Below are 19,398 nucleotides of genomic sequence, written 5' to 3'. Positions count from 1 at the left end.
TGGGAAGATCCCACATGCCACGGAGCAACTAAGCCCGTGCGCCACAACTACTGAGCCTGTGCTCTAGAGCCCTTGAACCACAACTACTGAGCCTGCGTGTCACAACTACTGAAGCCTGCGTGCCTAGAGCCCATGCTCCACAACAAGAGAAGCCACCACAATGAGAAGCCCACGCACAGCAACGAAGAGTAGCCCCTGCTCACCGCAACTAGAGAAAGCCCGCACGTAGCAACGAAGACCCAATGCAGCCAAAAATAAATAAATAAAATAAATTTATTTTTTTAAAAAGTATTAAAAAATACATAGGAAAAAGACTGGAAGGAAATGTGCTAAAATGCTCAGGATGGCTGCATTAGGCTGGCAGGGTTATTTTCCAATTTTTTGTTAATACGGTTACTCTATTTTATATGGAAAAATAAATATGTAAAGAAAGAAGGGACATCTTTCTATCCCTCTACCTGCCAAGCAGGAGCATGGGTGAGGCCTCTTGGCAAACTGAGGTATGATCCTATTGTTAGAAACTTCTGGCTAGGAAATGTATACTTAAAGGAAGAACAAACACCATAAGGCATGCCTCTATTGACAAACGTTCAAAGAGCTATTCCTGGTGTGTAAGGATTCCAGCTCCTGGAATGTTGAAGTTAAAAGGAAAGTTTACCCAAACTTTAAAATTTCCATGACTTGTACCTTACTGCATCTCATGAAATAAGATCCACGTCACTAAACTCTTTTAAAATAAAATCCAAAAAGGAGAAGAAAAAAAAAAAAAAAAAAGGGAATTTTACCAAATGATGTTCACATTTTGATCATCAAGGGTCCAAATAGAACATGGCTAAACAAACATGGCCACTAGCACCCAGCTGGCCCTGAATGAGGTGTACAACATCCCTCCTCACCCATGTGACCACCCAGGAGGTTGCAAGCACAAGGGCCCACAAAGGCAGCAGCCAAGGAACAACGGCAACTCCAGGCCAGAGCTGGGTGTTCCCAAGGATGACGGAGGATGCTGTGCTCCTTGTTCTCCGGGGGAGGGAGCCAGTGAGACCCTGGTCTTTGTGAGCCTGGAATTAGACATGCGAGCACCACACGCAACTCAAAATGCCCCTTCCCAAACAGGCAAATAACTAGGTGTTCCCTCAGATCAATACTATTCAATATTTGTTCAGCATATTTGAGGGACAAAAGGCAGCAGCATGCTGGGTAAGGAAGGGGAAAGAATATCTCTGGGGCAGCATAAGGTCTCTTCTCCACCGTGGAGGGAAGGTAAGCTCAGGACACCCAAGCCTGGACATCCCAACTCAGCCAAGCCAAGGCTCTGCCTCTATCTGGGTTCACCTTTAGAAACAGCTTAGTCTTCAAACCATTAGGCAATTACGTCCCCCTTGTGGGGTCTCATCCCTCCCCAGTGCAGCTATTAAGGTCCTGACTTCCTGTAGAGTATTTAAAACAATTCTCTAATAGTCTCACCTCCAGTCATTCATTTATCCTAGATGCTCATGCAACAAACTGGTTGATCCTCTGAATAGTGGTTGCCTTTGGGAAGGAGAAAAGGGAATGAGGCAGGGAATGAGAGACAAAAGGGGAAACTTTTCTCTTATTTAAAATTGTGAAGCAGATATGACCAAATATGAACCACTATTAATTCTTGGTGGTGGGAACACAAATTTCTCAACAAAATAAACCAGAAGTCTTCAAATGGAAATTCTAAGACCCAGTGCCATGCTGCATTATCTTGCCTATTTCTGTCTTCCCCATATTTGATGCCCCCTAAATACCTATGTTGCTGAGGTTGGTAGTAAAGTCACAGGGACTAACTCCACACCTGGCCTCTTAACATCTGGGAAGCAGCTCTGGACATGCAGTGGCAGTCCTACGATGTGCTGACCATGTGATGACCAGGAGAGCTCGATGCTTCCTGCCTGCACGCCTCTGCCCATCACAGGCGTGGACTAACCTGGTTATACTGGGCACACCTAACCTTTCCATGGGGCCTAGACTGGAAGGCCAGGAGCATTCTGTACCTTGATTTTAGAATCCAGCAGCAATGACACAGACAAAAAAAAAAAAATTTGTTTTTAAATTTCCATGAAGGGGAGGTGGTAGTAGAGTGAGTTGTTTCAGAAAATGACGCTGGTTTAGGAAGCCATGTGTGAATCAGGAACAAAACCTGGGTCATAGGAGAAGCCGGCAGGCGAGTCGAGGGGAGGCCAGTTCTGTTTTCTAGTTCTTCATTATCTAAACGCCAGGATACATCTGCCCAGGGAGAGTGGACAGGAACACGGACTGTCTCCTTCTGGAGGTGCCAGGAGCCCCGGAGGGACCCTGTCACCCATCTTTTTCAGATCCTGTTTCCTCGCCTAGCTCTGCAGGGAGCACTGTGCCTGTCTCCAAAGAACCCCATATTCACTCCCAGGGATAGGCCGGGAACGACTGGCACCTGATGAAAGGCAAGGCGGCCAATCCCAGGGATGGACCAAGCAAACCAAGGAGCTGGACTGGCAGGCTTACCAGCCCGGCCCTTTCAAAGGCAGGGCATTTAACTAGTGACACCTGGTTTACCTTACGCTCCAAGTCCTTTCCAGGAAACAAGCCTGTCCTGGAAGGGCCAGAAGGCCGGAGGCAGTTGGAACGAGGTTAGCGGGGCCGGCAGCCTGCAGCTGGCGGGAGGGGGCTTGCAGAGAGGAGAGGGCGGGCCGGCTGCTTTCCCTTCTTGCAGGCCTCATAGTCCAAGTGCAAACCTGTGATCCAGAGGCCAGGCCCTGTGACCGCCGACAAACCTCCCAGCCCTTGTGCCTAACTGTCCTCAGCTGAGGGGGTCGGCGGTAGCTGTTCTAGAGGGGCAGCGAGGGGGAAGGGCCAAGGTGTGGGGACACTCACTGTAAGAGCCGCAGATGGGACTTCATCCCAGCCCCACTGTTGACTAGCCGCTGACTTAAGACAAATGACGTCTCGCTCTGTACATGTTCCCTAACATGTGAAAGGGGGTAACACTACCTACCTTGCAGGATGCAGATTAAATCAGATAAAGATCCCTGGCCCACAGGAGTCTGCCCAAGTGCAGCTGCTACCCTGTTGAGGGATTTTAGATGTTAAGAATCATTCCCACTGCCCCCAAATAAGGTCCATCCACAGGGCAAAACTTACCGGTCTTTGTGCAGTCCCTGGGTAGGGCTCAGAAGGAATGCCCTCTGTCTGGTACATGGATGGCGAGGCGGGTACCTATCACCTCTCCCATCCGGCATACATAACCCCCACCCCAATGGACACCCCAAGTTAAGGAGGCGGGGAGCCAGCTTTCACAGCTGAGTCCTTCCACTCCGGGGCCTTGGCTGGGCAGAGGGGCCCCCTTCCTTCAAGATGACCTGCACACAGCTCTCAGGCCTGAAGCTGGCTGTGCCCCGCAGACCTTCTCCATCCCTGCACAAAGGTCGGACCCTGCCCACTCGCAGGGCTCCAGAGCCCAGGCCCACCCAGCGTAGCAGAAACACGTGCCACCTCCACAAGGCAGCCCACTGCTGTCCAGGGTTTCTAGACTCCAGCCCGACCACCCCCTACTCTTCAACGAGCTACTCTGGGGTGAGGGGTTTTATTAGTGACCACAGTCAATAGTGTCCCACTGAGGACAACTTACTGATTTCAGGGTGCAAGTGCAGTTTTGAATTTAAGACTAATATGAAAGGTGCATTACACAAGAAGATTATTACGGTCACATACCATTCTAGAGGAAGGTTCTCATCCCAAAGTCTCCTGGGGGTTGGGAAGGTCAATGTTCCCTGAGACTCACCCAAACCCAGGGACTTGCTGATGCTGCCCAAGTGCACCTTCCACACAGGGAGATGGTGGGGTGGCCCGAAGGTCACCCACCGGATCAGGCCCAGATAAGTCAGGTTAGCGCAGCACCAAGGGGGCATCAATGGCAAAACCAGAGATCCAAAGATCACAGTAGCAAACGGCTCTCCATCTCTCCTACATACGCCTTCTAGATTAATCTTCATTTAACACACTTCTAATGACACTATTCTCCATCTCAGAAATAGTTAATAGGTACCCCTGGCCTAGAGAATTAAAAACGTGTTGCCCTAGCATCGAAAGTTCTTCATAATATGGCCCCCAAAATACCTATATGCTTGAAAAGACTAGAGATCTACTCAAGTTCTCAAGAAAAGAAAACATTTCAAAGGATACTCACGGATCAACTGAGAGTTGTCAGAAAACAAGAAAGCTCTAAAACTCAACCACTCTTCCTTTCTATCAGTGTCTCTGCTTCTCTTTTCAGTTTCCCTTCTCTTTATTGCCCTGCTTCCTCTGGTTATTCAGTTTCCATTCCCTCATAGTCTCAGCTAGCACAGTATGACCACTCCCAATACCTTCTAAGCCTTGGCAACCCTCAGCACTTCCTTGCAGTTCCAGTCTGTGGCTTCAGAAGTTAACTTTGATTTCTCCGTGCCTTTGATTAAAGCACTCAGAGTGGAGGCAGGCAGCAGGCTGCTGAGTTGCACAGACACTCACACATGAAGGGGAGAGCTGAAGGACGAAGAACCAGGAGGACTTGGGAAGGCCCTAACACGGGATCAAATGGAAGACCCTCGTCCTCCAGGGCAGTGGGCGTGGGTGGGAGGCAGCAGAGCTGAACTCCAGACGCAGACCCAGACTCCAGTCCTGGCTCTTCCATGGGCTGCCACGTGCCCTGGGGCAGGTTAGTAACTCCCTCTGCCTCTGTCACGAGCACCTGCTCAGCGCGTGGTCAGAGGAATCAAGTGAGTCGATACATGTGAGGGTTTACAGCAATGCCCAATATACAGCAGTAAGTGCTCAACACACTTAGCTATTGAATTGTACGTGGAAAACCAGGGGAAACCGGCGGCACTGGCTATAGGCAGAGGGCTAGCAAAGCCCAAGGGCAGACAAAGTTGGTGTGCCATAAATATACGAAGGACTTAATATTTGTATCTAATTTCCACTTAGCTTGATAATCATTTTTGTAATCACACTGTAAGCTTATAAAGGTCCTAGACAGGGCCTTAAACCTTGTATCTGCAACAGCACCGGGCCCATGCTGGCAGGTTCTGCTCTTGGGCTGGCTACTTATTCCACATGTGACCTATGGGAAAACGCCCAGCCTCCCCAAGCCTCAGATTCCTTACCTGCCAACATTTCTGCCTTTCTTGTAAAATTGTTTAATTTTGTTTACCCAGAAGATCTCTGGAATCACGTGCCCCATCCCCGGGGCGTTGTTGACAACTGTTGTGAGACCAAGTGAGATTCCTCACGGTAGGAAACTTGCAAAGCTCCCGCCACAGAATAGGTGTCATTGTTGAATGTCTCTTGGAAGGGCACTGCATCCTTTCCAGCTTTACCAAACCCGGCATGGGGCACACACTCAAATCTTGCTCTGCAGATGGAGACAGGCTGGGTCTCAGGTCATACACGTGAACATCCACGATGACTTTCAGTGCAGGTCTGAGAGCAGGACGAAGTCCTGCTGATTCCTCCACAAAGCCTGGAATTTCTGGATTTGAGGCTGTTCAGCTGCTGATAGCAACTTGCTGTCGAGCCATTTTCTCCTGTCATTTGAAAGTTTAGAACAGAAAACTTTCTGACTGATGACTATCTTCCTACAAAGACAGGATCGCTGAAACCATCCACAAGTTCAAAGAAGGAATGTCGAGAATGTTGGGGAAGGAGCTAGCTGCAGGCCTGGAAGGACTTTTTCCCTTTGGCTCTGAGCTCCTGAGTCACTTCCCTCCCACAGGCGCAGGGGACAGGTAACCTCTTAGATCTCTTACTCTCACCACAAAGACCCTGGCACAGGGGCCAAAGAGGCTTAAATAACAGCTTCAAAAGCAACTAGTTACCAAAAGGGTGTTTTTACTTACAAATGATAAAATTACACCCCCAAAATCCTGACCTTTCTTTATAAAAAAAAAGCTAACAATTTATGCAAAGACTTTGAGGACTTATTAAAATTAGAAAATCTCATCTATATTTGCGAAGCTCTGTTCAGTCAGAATAAAGGGAGTCAAGGGCTGCAGGATAGCTGGATGCGCCAGATGTTTACATCACTGGGGGCGTTGAGGGGGCAGTGGGCAGAGCTCCGGGCAGGAAGCAGCAGCCCCCGGCGGCGGCCGAAAGGGTTTAATGAAGAAATGCCCTGGAGGGCGGCAGTGTTGGGGGAACCCACCAGGGTTGCCGAGGGGCGCAGAGGAACAGCAGCAGGCCGCCCTGACCACCTTTAGAACCAGAGACACAAGGAGGAGGTATGGTCGCCCAAGTCCTGTGAATCCTTTGCAGTCCTGTCCGGCTGCATCACCGCTGGAAACGCTGCACAAAAGAGGGGTGACAACAGAAAAATGCTGACCTCCACCTGCTCCCACGAGCTGACCCCGACCAGCGTCGTCATCAGTCATGCGGGGAACCCAGGGCCTTCAGGGATCGGCCTCCAGAGGACAGGGCGGAGAATGGACCATGAGCAGGGTAGGTCCCTTCCACGCGCAAGTGACTCCTGTTTCATATAAAACGGAGGCCATGGTACCTGCTGTTAGCCTGCCATAGATCAAGTGAGATTATGTGCTAACTGTGATTGCAGGAGAACCCATTTCAGTTTTGGAACAAGGGAAAAACAGGGGGTGCCTGTTTATTCTCAGTTATCAACACATTTCCCCTTTTGCCATTTTCTGGAAATGGGCAGTCTGGATTTCTCAGAACATCATAACCATCCAGGGACATTAATCCTCTCAGTGTGCCCCACTCACCCCCTCCCCACCCTTCTATTTCAGACACGGGTCCCAGCCTGGAACGCCCCAAGTTCCCCTACCTTGGGTAGCTTCCAGCCATTCACCTGGGTTGTTTCTTGGCAGACACGGAGCCAAGCTCTGGAGAAAACAAGGGAGTCGAAATAACGGGAGTCAAGATTCCTGCTGGGTGATACCGTTTATTGGAAGGCAAACTCGCTTTCTCCAGGAATTCACTTACATGGAGGTAGCTGCCTAAGAATGTCTCTTCCCGGTGACAAACCTAGGCAATCAAACCATACCCGAAAGCAGAAACCCAACAAAATAAGCCTATCGACATTGTCGGATGACACTCAGAAGCAGGAAAAAAAATTATAAAGCTATATGATGATTGTCTCTTCAGCACTGCATTTGGCCACATACTTGTTTATTAAATAAAATATTTTTTTTTCTTTCTAAACTAGCTAAAGAAAATACTCTCGAGTGGGGTTAGTTCTTAAAGCAACAAACAGAAAAAAATATATATGTGTACATAATAAAATCAAAGAATGACAGCGTGTCCGAGCTGGCAAGGACCTTGAGCTCTGGTCCTCAATCATTCGCGTCATCTGCCCCTCTGAGTGCAGGCCTGTCAAGGTCACCATGGTAAGATGAGCTGCGACTTGGAAACATCTCTCTTCTCAGCTCCCAGGCTCGTGTTCCTCCCATCCTGGTGCACTGCATGCAACCAGCTCACCGCCAGCCCCGTTACAGCGTAGGAGGGCACATTTGTTGACATTTGTAACGCCCCAGTTTTAGGGTAAAGATGCAGATCTTCTGAATGGTGAGCTCTGTTCTCTTTTCACAGGCAGTTTGTTTCTTGCAGTCTGCCTCATGGCTACCGGAAGGAACTGGCCAGGACGAGAGGCAGACACTTTCTCACAAACCAAGACAGATGCTGACTCGCTCCCAAAGTTCTTGGGCCCCCAACTTTTCCCATCTCTAATCTGTAGTGATGAGCGGGCGGAAGCATTGCTGGGCAGGCTTCTTGGCAAACACCTAATGGTGGTGGAAGCAGCGGGGAACTCAACAACATATGAGAGTCGAAGAACCCCTGTGGGTTCCAGTGAGCCAGTCAACCAACCACAGGCTTGCTGCCTCCCCAAGAGGACAGAGGGCCTCCGGCGCTAGGTTTGAAGGGGCTCAGCCTCTGTGTTCGTTGGTGTGACTGTTGTCTATCACCCCCTCTCCCCTGACGGTGCTCCAGGAAGGGAGGGATTTTGATCCACTTTATTCACTGCTGTGTTCCCAGTGCCAAAGACTGGGATATCATGGATGTCCAATAAATATATGCTAAACGAATGAACAGCTAAAGGGAGGAATCTCTCCATACTCCAAATAAGCAAGCAGAGGCAAGAAGCACTCCACCCAGCAGAGGTAGAAGAGGGCGTGGCTCTTCTGCTCCGGGGGCCTCATCCATGGTGGCGGGGGGCGGTGGGGGGGGGGGGGCGACGACACCTACCCATAAATGGGGCTGATCACTCTGAGTCCTGCTGGGTGGGCTCTGTGACCTGGGGTAGGTAGGGCACTGAGATTCCCTGCTCCCTGTGGCAACTGTCAGGGAGCGCTGGGGTCACAGGCCTCTTACCTACCAGGATACGCAGGGACACCGTGAGGTAGCTGAACACTCACTCACATGCACACAACTCGAAGGCTTCCCTCCCTGGCCACGGCCCTGACCAGCTGTGATTGGACCTGGCCTCTGTGTGTGCCTAGGGACCATCACAGTGGAGGTGACACCAGGAAGGCCAAGAGGAAGTGCCGGGATACCCAGCACCCTCCCAGTGCCTCCCTGAAATTCCATCCCAGCAACGTGGCCTTGCCCAGACCTCACCCAGTCCCAGTTACCTCCTACCTGGTGCCGGCCGCTGTCCCTCTGTCCCAGAAGTCAGGATTCTTCCAGTTTGTACAGACATGCCTCTGTCTGACTTCTGCTTCCTTCCTCCCTTTCCTGACATAAACCTGAGATCCTGTTCAACCTGCCTCTTGCCTACACATCCCCCCAGCTTTCAAGAACTTCTTCCTCTTCCACCTCCTCCTTCCTACCCACGCTCACACACACCTGCTTATCTCTTCTCCCTTCTTCCTGTCCCCATGACCTTACTGCACATCACCTGCCTCTTCCTCAAGCCTAAGTCCGCGAACCTTGCTCCCAAGCCCTCGCAGTCCCCACCCGGCAACCACCCCGTCCAGAGATGGAGAGAGTGTAGTTTGGAGGCGGGAGGAAAGGACCAAAAAGACACGACAGGAGGGCTCCACCCCCGCCCCCAGAAACCAACATCATTTGTCAAAAACTGTACGTATATGTCTGCCCACTCCACCTGTGCAAAAGAAACTGCAGCTGGTGACTGGTATTGGTCTCAGCATGGTTCAAAAATTTTAACAAAATTCTAGATAAAATAAGCAACCAAGGACCACGGATACAAGTGACCTCTGACTTTCCCTCCCCCTCCATCAAACAAGTTCTTTACCAAGACCACTTGAACTTCTCTTCTTAGGATTAACTGGCCCTTATCACCACGACAATTCCTTTTTCCAACTCTGATGCCCAGAGTGGTCTTTACCTTCTCCCTCTTGCCTCTGCTCAGTAATACTTAAAAATCTAGTAGCTTTGTATTTTTAAAAATAATACTCAATAGAGATGTGTGAACTTTACAAACAAGCCACCCCACGAAGCCTCTGCAACACTCCAAAACGGAACAGCAGCAGCGGTCTGTGAGAAGGTCTGATTTAAAATATGTGCAGCCTACGCATCCTCCCGTCCCCTTCGCAATGGCTATTAAATAGGAACTAGCATTTGGACCCTTTTCCTTGACGGGGGCGCGGAGGGCAGAGAGGAGCAGCAATGCAGATGGCGCTGCAGACAGCTGTGCAGAACGGGGGCTCCATCCTGCCAAGTGGCTGCAGGCGTCTCAACGCATCCCCTGCAATAGCTGCTGTCTAAGCTACCAGAGCTGTGCGGCCATAGAGATCCTAGGAGGACGTGACGTCACAGGGAGGAATTATCTGGTCCGCGAAGTGGAGGTGACGGCGCTCCCTTCCCCGCCTCCCGCTGCGGGCGGCTGCAGGCCCCTGGAAGTGAGCTCAGATCTGGCTGGCGGCGGTGCTGTCCTTGGGGAAGGCGTAGCTCAGCGGCGCCTCATAGAGGCTCCCCCCATCCGTGCTGAGGTCGTCGTCGTCGTCGCCGTCGTCCAGCACTTTGCTTGGCAGCTTCTTAAGTCTGCAAAACGACAGGCGGCATGTTTCCTGGCCCTGGACTGGGGCTCACCTCCGATCTGGAGGCGAAGGGGTTCTAGGCGCCTGTTTCTCCACCCCAGCGAGTGGCATATAAGCACAAGAACTTAACTCGTCTGCACCTGTCAGTTCCTGCAGCAACAGGGAGCAAACTGCCCACCTGAGAGCACGGGAGGCTGCTGCTGACAGGGTGGGCTGGGCAGGGCTGGGGCAAGGTCAACAGTACTGATTTTTCCTTCTGCCTCAAGCTCCAATATGGCTAAGCAGGGTGCTGCCATAAATCCCATCTTAATTTAAAATTTTATCAGCTTGTTCACCATGGGTTGTTTGCATTAATTTTTATTTTTTTTTAATATTGCATCTTGATTATTGAGATTTTTGGTGCCCCCTTAAATTCTGCCCCCGAATGCCAGCCTGGGGCTGGGTTCTCGATAGACACGCCCTGTTGACAGGATTCTCAACAGGCTCCAGTCTTCTGGGCATTTATAAGAGAACTACCTGGGCAGCCAGCAAAAAGCCCCAGGTCACAGTCGGCCTCCAAGAAAGGCCCAGCTCCATGAATGGGTGTGAACTTAAACTCACCCCGTCACTCCAATGCCCCAGGCAGTGACCCTGAGGCAGGGAAAGCAACCCCCCACCTAATCCCCCCCATCCTTAGGGCCGTGGCAGGGGAGCTCGAGAGAGCAGCTCTCTCCGGAGACCAGGTTTGGGATATCCTAGTCCTCCTGAGAACACAAGCCACAGCTTTATCTCATTTCTCCCTAACCCAGGAGTCCTAAGGGCTGGTCCAGGAGCTGCTCCCTACACGGTGGTGTGAGCTAGTCTGACCTGCTCTGAGCCTCAGGACGACAGGGACGATACCTGCCCGGCTGACGCCGGGGCAATGGTGTGAGGATGACACATGTGACACCCTGAGTGGATACAGCCACTCTCACCCCTAGGATGGGATGACCCCAAAGGTGACAACAAGGGATCAGCTTGACACAAAGGAGTGGGAGCGCTCTGAAAGCATCGGGCTCCCCTCAAATGTCAGGGCCACCACGGCCCCGGGGGGGTCGCCGCACTTGCCCACCTTAAGTCCTTCTTCATGGAATTTAGCTGCCCCTGCAGCTGCTCGTTCACATCCATCTGTTCCTCCAGCTCCCTCTGCAGCTTCTTCTTAGAACTTTCCAGTCTGTCTATTTCCTCCTCAGCCTCCTCCACCTGTCGCTTCATTGCTTTCAAGCGCAAGCTCAGCTGCAGGGGGAAGGCAGGCTGTGAGCTGGCGGGTCGCCCGGCCCAGCACGAAGAGGCCAGTGGTCCAGCCCCCTTCTCTCCAAGCAACCAAGGTACGGCAAAGGGGGCAACCAGCCTCATGGGAAAGTGGAGATGAGACTCTAAGACACAAAATTCTACTTTTTAAAAGCCAAGTTCAGGGTCTGAAGTTTGCTGAAATCCCCTACTAAAGTGGGCTCCAAAGGCCCCATTCCATGATGTAAGGGGTGGAGTGGAAAGGGCGGACTCAGTCCACTCAACTTCACCGCCTGCCTGCCCGCCGAGGCCTCCCCTCCCTCTCGCTTCCCCAGCCCGAGACATTAAATCTCAAACGAACTCGCAGAGGGTCCCGCACCTGGTCCTTCTGATCCGTCAGCGACAGGTGCTCGTCGTCTACCTGCATCACTAGCTCTTTCACCTTCCGCTCCAGCCGGCGGTTGCTGAGCTGGAGGCTGGCCCGGTCCCTGGAAGAGCGGGGGAAGCAGAACAGGGGACCGTCTCAGCCCAGCCCCACAGGAGGCCAGCCCAGGGCTGTCTGGTAGACGCAGGGTCAGAGAGACTCACAAGTGTACAGTAGGACAGCGCTGCTCATTGGACAGATGAGGAAACAGGGGCTCTGAGAGGGGGAGGGACTTTGCCCAAGGCGGCAGAGCCAGAGAGAGGCTGAGCCGGAGCCAGACCTGCCCTGAGTTCTCCCAGTCCTGGGCTTTACTCGGTAAGGCAGTGCGTCATAGACTGCAGGCTGTGAATGTTTGGCGTTTACTCCAGGCTGCCCTGGAGTAAAAAGGCCCAGTCCCAAAAGTCTTACTGAAAATGGAAAATGTAAAGTGCTCTATGCACACACACCCACACTGCTTCTAGGAAGGTGAGGGGCCATGAGTAAGAACTGAGGCTGGGGGCTTCCCTGGTGGCGCAGTGGTTAAGAATCTGCCTGCCAAGGCAGGGGACGTGGGTTCGAGCCCTGGTCCGGGAGGATCCCACGTGCCGCAGAGCAGCTAAGCCCGTGAGCCACAACTACTGAGCCCATGCTCTAGAGCCCATGAGCCACAACTACTGAGCCCTCGCTCTAGAGCCCACAAGCCACGACTACTGAACCTGCGTGCCACAACTGCTGAAGCCCGCGCACCTAGAGCCCCTGTTCCACAACAAGAGAGGCCACCACAACAAGAGAGGACACTGCGACGAGAAGCTGGCACGCCACGGCGAGGAGTGGCCCCCACTCGCCACAATTAGAGAAAGCCCGCACGCAGCAGCAGAGACCCAATGCAGCCAAAAATAAAAATAAATTAAAAAAAAAAAAAAAAAAAAAAAAAGAACCGAGGCTGGTCAAGCTTAACCCAGTACTGGCCCTCAGGCTGTGGTCTGAGAACAAGCTGTAGAGAATCACTTGTAGTCATCTGATCCTGTGTCCCTTCCACCCACATGCCCATCTCTGACAGATGGCCACTCAGCCTCTGCTTGAATATACCTGGCCCCCCAGAGCAGAGACAGCCCCCTTACCTCTATTCCAGCTCAAACTCAGTAGCTTACAAGGCAGCCTGTCCTATTTAAGGCATGGGGAAAGGAGCAGCTAAGAACTGAGCAGTGGGGAGTCCCAAGTTTTAGTCCTGCTACATCAATATTCTGCCAGGCTACCTTCCTCAAGCCATTTACTTTGGTGGGTCTCAGTTTTCTCATCTATAAAATGGAAACAATTTTCCAGCAAGGTTGTACTCGGTCTGCCTTCCTCACAGGCTTTCGAGGATGGGAAGAGATACAAGTGTGAAAGCACTTTGTAATGTGATGCCCACTGCCCACCAGGGCCTCTGCACCACGGCTGGGCCCAGCTCACCTCTCCTCGCTCTCCAGACGGTCCTCCAGCTCTGCGATCCTGGCCTCCATCTGCACCACCAGCCCCTCTTTGCTGGACCTGTAGGAACCTTCCAGGTGGATAATCCGGCTCTTTAAGTCCTTGTTCTGGAATCAGACAGGGAGGCCGTGAGGGGCTGTGTCTGCCACACCCTCTGTGCAGAGCAGAGCAGAACACAGGGTGGGGCAGTGTTTGGTTGGTGACTGAGGTAAGCCTGCTTTCCACCTTAGGATGTGTGGCCCCAGGAGACCTGGGGATGTATCCAGGGAAAAGCTTTGCACTCATGTCCTGGCAAGCCAAAAGAAGAGATTCTATCACATTGCTTATAAGCCTGAGTGAAATCTTTGCATGTCCTAAGACTACTGGATGTCAGACAAATGAGGCTGACCTTGGCCTTTTACAAAACCTATTGGGGTGGGGGACTTCCCTGGAGGTCCAGTGGTTAAGACTCTAGGTTTCCATTGCAGGGGGTGTGGGTTTGAGCCCTGGTCGGGGAACTAAGATCCCACGTGCTATGCGGCACGGCCAAAATAAATAAATAAATAAACCTATTGGGGCGGGACAGGAGAAATAGGCTCCTTCAGCAATATCATACGTCATACTCGGTGAAGAACTTACATGAATGGCATGTAAAAGAAATAGTGATTCAAGTAAGGTTTGTTAGCAACTGCTGCATCTGAGGACACTGGTTCTTTATTATTCTCCTTTCATTCGAATTTAGCCCTCTTTAGGATCTAGAAACAACACTTGCAATTCTACCTCTCCCCAGCTGCTAAACTTACAAACACACTTAATATTGTGGGAATAACCTCTCTGGAAAAGGCCTTAGAAACACCTGTACCTCTCAGGTGAGTTACTCTGCAGAGTTCTTCGGGGTTCTGTGCAAAGAAGGCTCAACCAAGGGGCTCTAATCCAAAGCCATGGGCGGCGGGGGGTGGGGGGGGAGGGAAGGGTTCATGGGGCCAGCTGCCCTCACCTGTCTCTCCAGGGAAATCTTGTCACACTCTAAGTCTTGCTTCACGGCTCGCTCCTGAAGTAGCTCGTTCCGCATCTGCTCCATCTACACCACACAGTGCAAAAGCCCAGAGGTTAGAGGGGGTGTTCCTATAGCCTTTGTGCTGAAATGGTTCGCAGGTATGAATTCCAACAACCAACTCAGCTCCTCTTGATGACGGGGGCCTCCTGCCTTCTCCTCTTGAATACTGGAGCTGTCCCTTAGATATTCTTGAGTTCTCAACGATTGCAACAATAATGATACAAATACCAATAATAGTCAAAGTTAACCCTGCCATTATGGGTTGAATCGTGTCCCCTCCAAAAAGATATATTAAAGTCCTAACCCGTAGAACCTCAGATGTGACCTTATTTGGAAATAGGATCTCCACAGAGGGAATCAAGTTAAACTGAGGTCATTAGGGCGGGCTCGAATCCAGTATGACCGGTGTCCTTATAAAAAGGGGAAGTTTGAATGCAGAGACAGACATGCACAGAGGCAAGACAGAGACACAGGGAGAATGCCACGTGAAGACGGAGGATTGGAGTGAGGCATCTACAAGTGAAGGAGCACCAAAGATTGCCGGCAAACTACCAGAAGCTAGGAAGAAGCAAGGAAGGATTCTCCTACAGGTCTGGAGAGAGTACGACCCTGTTGACACTTTGCTTTCAGGCTTTTGGCCTCCAGAACTTGAGACAACACATTTTTGTTGTTCTAGGCCACCTAGTTTATGGTACTGATACTTTGTTACAGCAGCCCTAGGGAACCGCTACACCTGCTCAGCACTCCACCTGTACTATCCTACGACATCCCCACAACAAGCCTGTGACGCAGGTAATACCATCTCTGCTGAGGACATCAAGGCTTGGAGAAGTTAATCAACTTGGATCATGACCAACCATCCCAGCCTGCCCAGGACTGAGGATGTGCTCAGGCCATGTGACTCTGAATGCTAAAACTGAGGGAGTCCCAGGCAAACTGGGATGAGTCAGTCACCCAACTTGCCAGGGATCTACACAAGTAGTAACACGGGAAGCTAGTGTTCCCCTGAGCTGCTGGCTGCTGCATTACAAGTCTGAGCTTCAGCAAAGGCTTCTGCAGTCAGCATATCTCAGATGCTGCTAGATTTCTCCCTTCTTATGCCAAAAACAGAAGTCAGCAAGAACACTCCAGGTGTCCTGCCAAAGGCTAAGCCTCACCAAGGATTTCTTCTATATTAATAGGAAATGAGCCTAGCTGAGCGGCATCTGGAAAGAAACCCTGTCGCTTGCCTATCGGTATCTACATTTCCCATCCCCAGTGGGCCGTAGCAACAGTGAAATGTGCTTCAGAGGCAGAGGCCCCAGACCCTGTTCCCAGGACCGTCCAGCAGAGGGCAGCCTGAAGAAGCCCAGAGAACTAAGAAGGTGAGCCAGGAAAATAAAACTGCCTGTTCCTTCTTAAGGCCAGGGTGTGCACACAGGAGTCCCTGGATGCCTGGGGAGCACGTGTAACAGTCTCGCCCTGACCAGCCTTGACTTGGATTTTCACCGCCTGTACAAGCACCCTCGTGAGTAAAACATAAGCTCACCCCCTTCCCTGCCATCCACCTGGAGTGCAAGACCTGAGGAATAACGAGAGGAGACGCCACCACGATGGGCTAGGCTTGCATCTCCCACTGTCCCGACCACAGCATATGCGTGGAATGACAAGCAGAGTGGTGCGGCTGGCCCAGAGTGGGTGACAGGGAGTGGTAAGGAACGGGGCTGGCGATGGGCAGGGCTAGGACGTGGAGAGCTCGGTACCCCAGGAGGAAGCCGAGACCCTGCCCACAGAGGAGGGTGAACCTGTTTGGTCCCAAAAAAAAGTTCACATTTTTGCATTTCTGACTGGCAGGCTTCTAAGTCACAGGGGTTCCGAATTTTACAGCAGAGTACACTGAGGTCCAGGGCAGTTACCCACATATCGGGAGGGAGCGGGATCAGAACACAGGCCGTGCCTACTCGTGGCCCACTCCCTCACCTGCTCTGGCTCTCTAGACTAACTCAGTGAAAAGGCTTCGAAGAGACTTAGGGTCTACATACAGCTGTCACGTAACAACCAAGATCCGGGAGGCAGCCGGTCTCCTTAGGGCATCCTTGTACGCAGCAGGGGAAAACATGCCAGCCGTGCACAGGTCAGCGGGCAGAGCACATAAAACTCCTCCCTCGGCTCCACGCCCCCGCCTGGCCCCGGGCCCTCGAGAATCACATGCTGCCAAGAGGGCTCTGCACAATTCCTCTAACTGCTCTAGGAGCACCAGGTCCACGGGTAATGAATGCAGCCTCACAGCCCCGCTCCGAGCACGGCTGTGAACCAGCCAACAGCCCTACAGAGGTCGTCAGCACGGCTGGGCCACGGGACCACGATGTGCCTCCTGGGGGAAACTGTTCTGTTCACGCCCGCTGGGCAGAGGCCAGGACCTCACTGAGGACACGGTTAAACTTTCACCGCGACGGGAAGCAATTACACAGACAGGGAGCAATGGCCCAGCTTCTCTTCCTGGCTCTGCATCCACCTGCATGTGACCTTGGTCGCCTCACCTCTGGGATGTGGACTCCTCATTTCTAAACAAGGAAGCTGAACAAGGCGGCCTGTAGGCCCTTGGAGCTGGCCTACAATGCAGTGAAAGCACGTTCGGTGCCTCCCGCCCGCCGTGCGGTGCCGTGCGGCCCTCCTTCTAAGGCCCCTGTCTCCATCTTTCAGCTACAGTAGCCATTCCATGTCTCCAGACCTTTAGGGGCATCCCCAGAAAAGACCCACTCAGCCAGGGTGAGAGCGAGTGTGTGTTTGTGAACACATATGTTTGTGTGCCGGGGGAGGGGTGGTCTTGGAATGATGGGGTGGGCCCATGCATTCGTTCAGACTGTATTATCAGCCCTAGGCTGGACATCGTGACAGTACCTGACCTTATTATAGGCTCGTGGGGGGACAAATGAACAAACCGTCCCCGTGGTCAGTGTCACTGCAATGGGGAAGGACAGCATGCTGGCACGGGGTGCACGGCAGTGGTCACAGCCCAGACTGGGAGGATCAAGGAAATTCTCCAGAGCAAGAGACGCTGAGCTGAGATCTGAGAGCTGAGTGGGAGGTCAGAGTCAGGCAGGGCGGGGACGGGGCAGGAGAGGAAGTGCAGCTCTCCTAGCCAGGGACCACTAATGAGAAAAGGCAGGAGTTAAGAAAGAGGAAGGGAGCGCTGGAAGAATCGAGAGCACTGAGGTGGACACGTGGGGAGGCAAGGGGACGGGTTAAGAGCTCAGGTGGCGAGATAGACAGGGAGCAGTCACACGGGGCCCGTTATGATATTGTGACCACAGCGAACATCTGCATTGCACTTAGCAAAAGTAAGTCTGGAGCATTTTTATAGCGTTATCTCATTTCATCCTCACCACCACCTGATGAGGCAGGTACTATGAACATCCCTAGGTACCCCTAGAGTCCAGGGGAGTTTGCAGATACAGGTGTGGAGACTGGGTGATGCCAGCTGAAGCCACAGGACAAATGAGCTCACCAAGGAGAAGTGCATGAAGAATGAGGAGGCTCCAGAACCGTGCCCTGGGAAGGCCTCCCCGCTCCACTTCTTTAGGGGAGGTATGGAGAAAACCAGGACACTGACCTGCTGCAAAGGCCCAGAAGGGCGAGGACAGAGGAAAATGCATCTAGGTTGGCCAGGAAGATGGCTCTGGGAGGCTCAGCAGAGAAGGGAGAGACAGGGAAGCCCCTCTTCTCTAGAACCGCAGCGTGACAGATGACAGCTCTGACCCAAGGGCTGAGGAGCTCAAGTAAGGGGTTTGCAAGACAGATGCCCACAGCTGTTAGCAGACCAAGGGGGAGAATCACCGGGGAGGAAACAGTTACAGGTGATGGACTGTAGCGGGACCGGAGTGTGACAGGAGACTGTCCAGTGAGGGAGGGAGGGAGGGAGGGATGCAGGCCCACACTGGGGGCAGCACGGGAGTGGGAGAGAGCCCAGGAGAGGGACGGTAAGCCAGGGCTCGGGGGGGAGGCTCCTGTAGCTCGGAGGCCCAGGACGGAGCAGGAAGGGAAGGGAGATGATTTCCCCAAAAGTTAAGGGATAAGGAAGACCTGGAGGCTTGTCGAGAGACAGGAAGAGAGAAAGAGAGAAATTTAGTTGCTGGCGGGGTGTGAGGCCAAAACCCACCAGAAGACAATAAAAGGCCGTGGGGGCAGAGGCCAGGGGCTCGTTGCAGCTGTACAGCAACTGCGTGAGGAGCCACTCAGTGACTTCCACAGCTGTGCTCCAGGCCTGGGGAAGGAGGAGGGAAACAGAAGGAACCGAGAGCCCCTGGCGACAGGTGCACAGTGACTACGAGTGTCCACGCCTGAGCCTGTTAATCCTCCCGGGACTCTCTGAGGCAGACGTTACCAGCCCCACCTTCCAGCTGGGAGGTTCGGGACTGGTGGGCATTCCCTTCTCTGCCAACCTCCCAGGTTCCCTCAGTGAAGGGCAAAACCTAGAAGTAGGAGGAGTTCTGGGGGTCCTTTGGAGCCTAAAAGGAAGAAGCACCTCCAGTGGCATGAGGCAGAGAAGCGCTGTGGAGGGATTTAAAGATTGCCAAGGGGTCCACGGCACCGGGCCCGGGCTGGGGTTCAGGACAAACTTAAAGAAGCGGCCACCGGCCAAAGTCTTGCTCTCTCAGGGCTACTGACTGGAAATTCTGGATCCTGCCAGGAAATGAGCCTCCCAGTACAGAGGGGCACTCAGGAAGCAGCATCCCGGAGGTCTCCGCAGGTTCAAGACCTCCCAGGAGCGCCCCAGGCCAGTGTGAGTCTCCAAAGGAAAAACAAAGCAAAACAGTAATTATTTATACCCCACCACATCCCCTCAAAAGATGGCTATTAAAATGGAAGTGTAAAATAAATCAGAGTGAAGAACAGGAAGGAACAAATGTGAGACCATAAAACTTAACAGTTACTGTCACCGGACAGTCAATTTTCCTTCAGTCTTTTGGCAAACATGATAGGCTTCCTTCAGTTCTTCAGAAAGGAGAGCCAGACACTGAATTCTAAAATAAATACACCAGCTGTACACCTGAAACTAACACAACATTGTTAATCAACTATACTCCAATATAAAATAAAAACTTAAAAAATAAATTAAGTGTGAAATAAACAAATTAAAAAAAAAAAAACCATGCAGAGCCGTACACAAGGAATACCATGTGGTGTTATGAACAATACCCCCAAGGATGGGTTTCACCATAAACCCCAAGTGTTTCAGTCGAGTTCCTCAATACTGTGATCCCCAGGAATGGCCC

At 52.1% G+C, this 19,398-nt stretch overlaps 1 protein-coding gene and 1 long non-coding RNA gene across 3 annotated transcripts in view; both read right to left on the bottom strand.

The window, feature by feature from the left end:
• Positions 1–6,900, bottom strand: part of LOC309654130 — a 37,971-nt gene extending 31,071 nt beyond the window's left edge. The window contains exons 1-5 of the long non-coding RNA XR_014259924.1: positions 6,815–6,900; positions 5,145–6,321; positions 2,999–3,069; positions 2,168–2,253; positions 1,468–1,533 (exon numbers count right to left, since the gene is read on the bottom strand). This is a non-coding gene — a long non-coding RNA (uncharacterized lncRNA). The remainder of the gene's footprint in view (positions 1–1,467; positions 1,534–2,167; positions 2,254–2,998; positions 3,070–5,144; positions 6,322–6,814) is intronic.
• An 11-nt stretch (positions 6,901–6,911) lies between these two features.
• Positions 6,912–19,398, bottom strand: part of CGNL1 (cingulin like 1) — a 154,439-nt gene continuing 141,952 nt past the window's right edge. For both annotated transcript variants that reach the window (XM_082444984.1, XM_082444985.1), the window contains 5 exons: positions 14,084–14,167; positions 13,090–13,214; positions 11,614–11,722; positions 11,077–11,240; positions 6,912–9,990 (listed from right to left, as the gene is read on the bottom strand). In XM_082444984.1, the coding sequence (XP_082301110.1) occupies positions 9,855–9,990; positions 11,077–11,240; positions 11,614–11,722; positions 13,090–13,214; positions 14,084–14,167 (618 nt within the window). In that variant the 3' untranslated portion in view covers positions 6,912–9,854. The remainder of the gene's footprint in view (positions 9,991–11,076; positions 11,241–11,613; positions 11,723–13,089; positions 13,215–14,083; positions 14,168–19,398) is intronic.

This window comes from Balaenoptera physalus (genome assembly GCF_965194825.1).
Source record: "Balaenoptera physalus genome assembly, chromosome: 2".
NCBI lineage: Eukaryota > Metazoa > Chordata > Mammalia > Artiodactyla > Balaenopteridae > Balaenoptera > Balaenoptera physalus.
Note: the sequence above shows the minus strand (reverse complement) of the source record. Positions and strands in the feature narration are given on the sequence as shown.